General features: G+C 35.9%; 1 protein-coding gene across 1 annotated transcript; it reads right to left on the reverse strand.

Annotated features, from left to right (window-relative positions):
* Positions 1 to 2,770: 2,770 nt before the first annotated feature.
* On the reverse strand, positions 2,771 to 7,974 carry gje1 (gap junction protein epsilon 1). Its single transcript, XM_002933872.4, has 3 exons — positions 7,379 to 7,974; positions 6,618 to 6,800; positions 2,771 to 3,712 (listed from the first exon to the last, which is right to left on the reverse strand). The coding sequence occupies exons 1-3, from the start codon at positions 7,415 to 7,417 to the stop codon at positions 3,317 to 3,319; spliced, it is 618 nt and encodes a 205-aa protein (XP_002933918.1). The 5' UTR covers positions 7,418 to 7,974; the 3' UTR covers positions 2,771 to 3,316.
* Between the last annotated feature and the right edge of the window lie 498 nt (positions 7,975 to 8,472).

The raw sequence follows: 8,472 nt of genomic DNA on the forward strand, positions 1-8,472 counted from the left end.
AAAACGATTAAAATGCATGGGAGATGGCCCTCCTGTAATTTAGATTCAGATTCTGGGTAAAGGGTTTTCTGTAATATATTTAAAGATATAACTAGGAAGATTATTACATGATTTACACAGCATTATTCAACCAATCATATTTGCAAAAGAAGTGGTGTATCTTGTCAAGTGTCTCTTGATTTCTGATCTTTTTATTACATTGCTGCACAGTTTAGAAGGTTAATCTGCACATATTTCAATGTTTTCAAATTCTTACTCCTTATCACCACTTGTGGTGGTGCATTTGTTCTGACCAGCAAATGAGTTATAATGTTTATTGTAATGCATTTTCTTTATAGTTCCAAGAATTTTAATGAATTCAATGCATTTTTAAAGTCATTGACATATTTATGTATACACAGTTAGGCCTGAAATGTAGCATTTTATGTGGGAGACATTAGACCAGTAAAATTATTCTTCTCACTGCAATACATATTTGTATTGATGCTATATCTCATTGAAACTACATTAGATAAACTACATTATCATCCACTTAAAACTATATTTTGCTTTTGCTATATAATTTTTTTTTCTACTGCCTTTCATTTAAATTTAATATAATATGATCTACCTAATTATAAACATATTAAAACACAACAGAACTTTCATTTTAGGTTTAAAAAGTGATCAAATTACTTGATACTTGATGTAAAAACAGCTGCATACAGTTGATACATAAAAGCAATGCTTGTGCACATTGCTTGGCCACATTTGAAGAATGAATCAAGCAGAGGTTGCACTGACTTTTCGCACTCCCAAGAGCTGATTTATTTGCAAAGGGGACAGAACAATAGTTAAAGGGGTTGTTCACCTTTAAGTTAACTTTGTATGTTATAGAATGTCCTATTCCTAGCAACTTTGCAATTGGTCCTCATTATTTTGTTCTTATAGTATTTGCATTATTTGCTTTTCCTCTTCTACATCTTTCCAGCTTTCAAATGTGGGTCAATGTATTTATTGTTTATTATTATTCCTTATCACTCTGTTCAGCATCTTTCCTATTCATATTCCAATATTTAATTCAATCCACTGCCTGGTTGCTAAGGTAAACAAGACCCTAGCACCTAGATAGCCGTTAAAATTCCAAACTGGAGAGCTACAGAACAAAAAGCTAAATAAATGAAAAACCACAAAACATGAAAAATTAAAACCAATTACGAAGTGTCTCAGAATATCAATGTATATGTCATACTTAAAGTTAATATAAAGGCGAACAACTCCTTTAAAGAGGATGATAATTAAATTATGAGCACCATTTGAAACACTTATGATCAGCAAACCCTATGATGCTGCAACCAAAGTTGAAGTGCCCCAAAGTTACCCGGGGCGGCAAAAAGCTGCTCCTGGTAACATTAAGAGCCAAATTTCTGGGTTTTAAACCGGAAATTCGTCTCTGCTAGTGCAGAGAGTGCATTTGAGCTCTCCACACTAGCGATGCGGCCCCCCTGGACCCCCTCCGACACTGTAAAGTTAAGCGTGGGGTGCCGAGGGGGGCTGGCATCGGAGGAGCCGCCTTCAGTGGCCCATGGGCCAAAAACGCTTCTGTCTCCGCCTCTTGTTTTACTGTCTGAGATACTGTGCTAACTGAGCTGAGCATCTGCAAGTAACACATGCTACTGTCTTATACCTTATAAAACTGCTTATATGAAACAGAAAAGTTAGACAGTTAGCTGACAATATAATGTTTCTACTTGAAGGTGAACATTCCCCTTTTACAGGTTTTCTAAGTGGAATTGTTGCAAATAATCTTTACTTAGAATGGTCAACACTTAAAGGGGTGGTTCACCTTAAAGGAACAGTAACATCAAAAAATTAAAGTGGTTTAAAGTAATTAAAATATAATGTGCTGTTGCTCTGCAAAAAACTGGTGTTTTTGCTACAGAAAAGTTACTATATAAATAAGCTGCTGTGTAGCCCCGGGGGCAGCCATTCAAGCTGGAAAAAGGAGAAAAGGCACAGGTTACATAGCAGATAACTAGTAGATAAGCCCCATATAATGAGGGTTTATCTGTTATCTGCTATGTGCCTGTGCCTTTTCTCCTTTGAATGGCTGCCCCCGTGGCTACACAGCAGCTTACTTATATAAACTATAGTAGACTTTCTGAGGCAAACACACCAGTTGTAGCAATGCAGGGCAACAGTACATTATACAGAAAGACAAAAGGGATTGATCAATGCACATTCCCTGGTCCAACAGTACAACAGTACATTATATTGTAATTACTTTTATACACTTTCATTTTCTGGTGTTACTGTTCCTTTAAGGTTACATTTTAGTATGTTAAAGATGGTCCTATTCTTAGCAACTTAACAATTGGTCTTTGTTATTAGTGCTGAGTAAATCTGTCCTGTTTTGAAATTTGTGGAACTACTGAAAAATTTGTGAAACAGTGACAAATTCACAAAATGTGGCAACTGCATGACTTTTTTGCGCACTACTTTTTTTGACAAGACAACACCTTTTTTTGATGCCACTGCGATTTATTTGACAAGACTGTTTTTTTTTACATGACTGTGACTTTTTCCTCACCCTGCAAATTTTTTTGTTGCACCAAATTTTTGCAGCAGTTTCACAAAAAAATTTGCCAGTGGCGAAATGCAGAATTTCGTACTAAATCCATTTTATTGTTATTGTTACTTTTTTATTCCTTAGCTTTCTATACAGCTCCTCTCCTATTCATATTCCAGTCTCTCATTTGAACCAATGTCTGGTTGCTAAGGTAAGCACGACCCAAGCAACCAGATAGCTCCTGAAATCCCAAACTGGAGAGCTGCTGAAGAAAAAGCTAAAGGTATTGACTCTGCAAGGGTGGAAGTTAAGAAAACAGTCTGCACTAGGGGTGGCCAGACTTCTTCCATTGGCGATTGACCGATGACTCCTCCCCCAAGATGCAGCGTATGTTAGCGGCGCAGCATATGTACGCATTCACGCCGCACTTCCGCATCCTCCGGCTTTGTCGGGGGATCAACTGGTGGACCGCAATCAACGTCTTGGCCACCCCTGATCTACACTGAGCAAGGGCATAACTTGTAAGATCCAAATAAATTCTTGTACTTGGACAACAATGTTGAATACTGTCAGTGGGAGCAAGGAATTTAAGGAATAATATTCCTACTCTTGAACCATTTAATATTTCTGCCAATGTTACACAAAACCATATATTAAATACATTATTATTATGAATTTTAAACTACTTTGCAAATGGGTCTTATTCACATTGCAGGGTTAATAACTAAAAAATAACTAATAAAATGAGTAAATGGGAAAGTAGCCGAGTTACTCATTGTTTAGGAAACCTAGCCGTCTGCACAGAATCTCAAAGATTTCAGCAACACACAATATTATTGTAATGACAGTAAAGGTGTACATAGCAATGAGAAATATTGTTTTTTCAAAGTGTTCTGGTACCATGCACCTGGTGAGATCATATTTCTTATCAAGACTTCCCGCATCACACATAAAGATCGGATTCACCTGAAAACCAAAAAGATGACTCTGAAGCCAAAATGCTACCACCTCCAGGATAATCCTTAGCAGCACAGATATAATGTAAGATACAGTATAGACAGGCTTCTGGAGAATGTCTTCTTGATCAATACTCTTACAGGCTGCATAAAGATGGAATACAGCTCCCGGGACCAATACTGTCACTAGCTGTAGGGCCCAAAATACCTGAAAAATAAAAAGGGCATTTGCACTGTAACGTGTTTTTATATTTTGAGTGATATACTACAACCATGCTACCAACTAGCTTTAGAACTCAACATTGGATTTTGGGGGTACAGGTATGGGATCCCTTATCCGGAAACCCATTATCCAGAAAGCTCCGAATTACGGAAAGCCCGTCTCCCATAGACTCCATTTTAATAAAATAATATAGAATTTTAAAACTGATTTTCTTTTTCTCTGTAATAATAAAACAGTACCTTGTAACTGATCCCAACTAAGATATAATTAATCCTTTTTGGATGCAAAACAATCCTATGGGGTTTAATTACTGTTTTATTGATTTTTTTAGTAGACTTAAGGTATGGAGATCCAAATTACGGAAAGATCCCTTATCCGGAATACCCTTGGTCCCGCACATTCTGGATAATGGGTCCTATACCTGTATTATCATTCATTAAGACATGCCTAAATGTGCACCTACTATTATTAATAGTGGGGTTGTAAAGCCAAAAAAATATTTTTGCATACTTAAAGTGATACTGACACCGAAAAACTACCCTTCAAAATATTAATGTACATTATGGGGCATATTTATTATGCTGTGTAAAAACCGGCAATAAAATTCGCCACAGATCGCCAGGCTTTGCCGTGTAAAAATGGCATAAAAACAGCGTAAAATCGGCGTAATTGTTTTACGCGTTTTTTCTTCCACCGGAACTTAAAAAAAATAACGGCATAATATCCGGTGTTCAGATGGCGATTTTTTCCATTTATTTTACACAGCTTTTTACTCCGTTTTTCTGGCGAATTAGTTTTACACAGCATAATAAATACGCCCCTAAAAGTTACCTATAGGTCATGTTGATCGTTTTTTGCTGATAGGCCTGCTGGGGTAAGTAACTTAAAGTTCCTAAATCTGACTGTTTTGCCAACCTGGCTGTCCCTTCTCAACTTGTCAGTTGTACCTACTAATGCTAACGGCCTACTGGATTACAAATATGGCTGCCCCCTCATAGAGGAACATGGGGGATCAGATAGGCAATGTAAAAGCATCAGGCAAATACTTTTATAGCAAAGTTATAAATAGCATGCAAATGATGTTTAAAAATGTTTGATTTCAGTATCTCTTTAAAGAAAATGTAAGTCTTCTTATGTAAATCCACTTTCCAATATGCATTATTCACAGATCTTCACAGTTATTTACAAGGGGAACTCCACCCAAACACAACTTAAAGCTTTTTAAAAAGCAAACATAATTTTAAGCAACTTTGCAAAATACATAAAAAAATAATTTGCAGCGTTTTCATGATTTTTAATGTAATAATATGGTTGGAACTGTTCCCTAAGCCTGGCCCCCTGTTCTGCTGATTTGGCTGGCTACTTTGGTTACTTTGTTTGTTAAATGTAACAGTAGTTGACTTTCCCTAGCCTTCTTTCAGCCTGCATTCTCTATATCCCACAATTCCCTGCATGCCAATAAGGAAGGTAATGTCACAGTGCAATGCATTGGGGGTTATGTAGTTCCTGCATGGTGTCTGTAAGCTGCAGCAAAGTTGTTACAATTTGTAACATCAATGTTTATTCCCTCCTGCCCACCTGGATTTCAAATGATGCAGAAAGAGAATTGTTTTGCAGCTGATTTCAACATATAAAATGGTATTTATTGATACTTGTTGAAGGAACAGATTACAGGGATAGGTATACTAGGGGATTCTTTGTTGTTTGGGTCTCTTTAACACATTTTTGTTCAAAAGCCGTAGTTCCCCTTTTTTTTGTAAACATTATTGCTACAACCATATACTTTAAATACATAGTATTCTGGCCCAACTGAATATCCAGAAATCCCCATGCATAGTCACAGTAATTTGAATGTACATAAAGATTTCAACATGCTGGGCCTTTGTTACATGACAGATCTTAGAAAAACAAAGATTATAAGCATAATTCTTTAATGCCACAAAGTTCAGGTCAAACCTCTTGTGACTTGTAAACATGATTTGTGCAAAATTTTTTAACAATTGTGAATTGTCATGTGACAGCATGTTCCCTAACGTGTTGCAGGTAAAGGGGTCACATTATCTAAGCAAACGTTTAAAATACCACGAAAGCAAATGTATAAAATTATTACTACAGATAATATTGCAATCTGTATGCAATCAGCAGAGGATGAGGTAGGCTAAGAGGGGGAGGTGGCTTAATCTTGGGTGTGGTTATGAATGGAGGTAGAGATTAAGGTAAATTATTACATTTGGAGATGCATTAGAATAGTTGGTCTAAGCAGTAGTTCCTTATATTTAGAAGAAATTGATAATTTGGTAGAGGAGGGAGGATTTAGACTGTAGAATCTTAATTTAGCTGTTCAGTACTTTAACCTTTGAAAAAGCATCATGTAAAGGGAGGGTTTCAAGAGTCCAGGCATGTAGAGGCCCGGCCTTGATACAGTTAAACAAAAAAAAAGAAATTATCCATCCAGGATAACATGTCCAGGGTATGGCACTGCTGAGATATTAAAACAGGCTAGGATTTATGTCAGCATCCCTTTAGTTATATAGTTGAACAGTTCAAAAGAAAAGCTCTGCCATCTGTGTTAAACATATCTTTTAGTCTAATTCAGTACAAAGCAAACAAAATATAGGCAAAGACATTAACTATTTTTGTTTTGATTGAGTTGTACATTCAGATTTGTCACCTACACCTATGTAATATTGTAATATTGGATTATTATCTTCCCTCTTTGGCCCCTTTCTTTCCCCTTTTTAAAAAAAAAAAAAAATACAAAAAAAGATATTATTATTATTATTAACATTTATTTATAAAGCGCCATCATATTCTGCAGCGCTGTACAATAAGTGATGTTATAAACGCATGCAAAATGCATATTTTGTAACAGAAAAAAACTGTACCTTACCTGAGGAGTTATCGGTCGAAATTGATTGTAACAAAACAGGTTCACCTCCCTCTTGTCAGGTTCACAGCTAAAATGTAAAGCTTCGTTTCCATATACAGCAAAGCCCAATACACCAAGAAAGAACATTCGCACAGAACCAAAGAAGAGAGTATGGAACTGACCAATCACTGTTGGAGGCCTGAGCTGGAAAGTAACAGATATTTAAGAAAAAAATGTAAGCAATTCAATTTACTGTATGCTTAACAATTTTTAATATTTAATTATATTTGATAAATGAAAACAAATTCTTCTGCAAACATTCTGCTAATGCTACATATGTAAAACAGAAAATCAAATTTCTAATAATATTATCAGCGCAGCATGCCAATATTATAAACCAATGCAGAAAACTTCTTTGCAACATTTTCATTTTTCTAAATGATAATAATCATAATCAAATGATCACTATTCAGATGTAGAAGCAAAACTGTATGAACTGTACTGCAACCCAGTGTTACATGCCATACAAGGGTTTTACATTTAATCATTTTCTATTTGGTTATTGATATGAATCAGGCCTATCCACTTCTAGGTAACAAGTCATCGTCTCATCTTGTTAAAGGCAAAATTTGTGTTCATGAAAGTATTTCAGTTGAAAGAATATAATATAGTATGTTAAAACATAACCAGCTTAAATACATGCCTCTTCTTCATGTAACATCAAAAACCATTCAAATAATTTAGAACCTAGTGCATGATCACAGTGATGTCTTAATACTCACACATCCTTCATAGAAGTTCTTGATATAATTTAAAGACATCTTTCTCTTAAGATGTTATATTGATGTGATTGTAGAGTAATTCATGCCCATTTGCTGTCACCAGACCCAGTCCGGCCTTGTGCTCTCTCATGACCCTGCCTGTAGAAAACTCTTGTCACTGCACATTTCTCTTTTTTTTTTATCTCAGAGGCCCCAATCAGTTTACTCTCTCCAGACAAAAAAAGGAAAACAAAGCATAGTACATGTAGTCAGCTCAATTAGCCACAACAATCTCAGTCAGCAGAAAGGCCAACACAATTGTTGGGTCACAGTAGAGGAGAGGAGATGGATACTTTAAAAGCCCAATACTTAATAACTCCCTGTATTCACCATATTTGTAATGTTCTTGGAAAGTATTTTGTAAAATACTTTTTTTTATCTGTGCGTGTAGTTCTCTGCATTTCTGTATATACAGCAATTATTTTTGTTTTTTCACCTCCTAGGAATATATGATTTAGATATGAATATACTTATCTGGAATATCATCCCCCTCAAGAATTGTATGATTGTAACAAAAAACATCTTATATGAATCTCTTAACTCTGAATTCAATTTTCAGAGTTTGGAATTTGGAAAGGAGTTTGTCAGTCAAAGTTTAAATATGAAAAAAACATTATTCAGAAATCTCCTAAATAGAGAGATACTATTTCCCATAAAGTCCAATAAAAGCAGCAAATTGTTGCAAGGAAACTACTACTACTACCATATAGCCACCCAAGGACCCTTGCCCAGGGCTGCTGGTTTAGGAGGTTAATAAATATACGGTAAATAAAAAAAATTGTGCAAGAAAACAATCTCCCTAACCTGCTGCCAGATACTAGCCACTAATTCAGGTGGCAGAGCTGAGGCTTTAGGTAGGCATGCACAATACAGCAAGAGCATCTGTGGCTTGCACGCGCCAATTACTGAGGGGAAGAGGTGGGCTGAGTTCAGGTGCCTACGGCAGCACTGGATCAAGATACAGCCCAGACCGTGATTTGAAATAGATGGTAAGTAAGCTAGTAAAGTTTTTGAAATTAATTAAACATTTAAAAACATTCACCCCTATTCCTATA

This window comes from Xenopus tropicalis, chromosome 5 (genome assembly GCF_000004195.4).
Source record: "Xenopus tropicalis strain Nigerian chromosome 5, UCB_Xtro_10.0, whole genome shotgun sequence".
NCBI lineage: Eukaryota > Metazoa > Chordata > Amphibia > Anura > Pipidae > Xenopus > Xenopus tropicalis.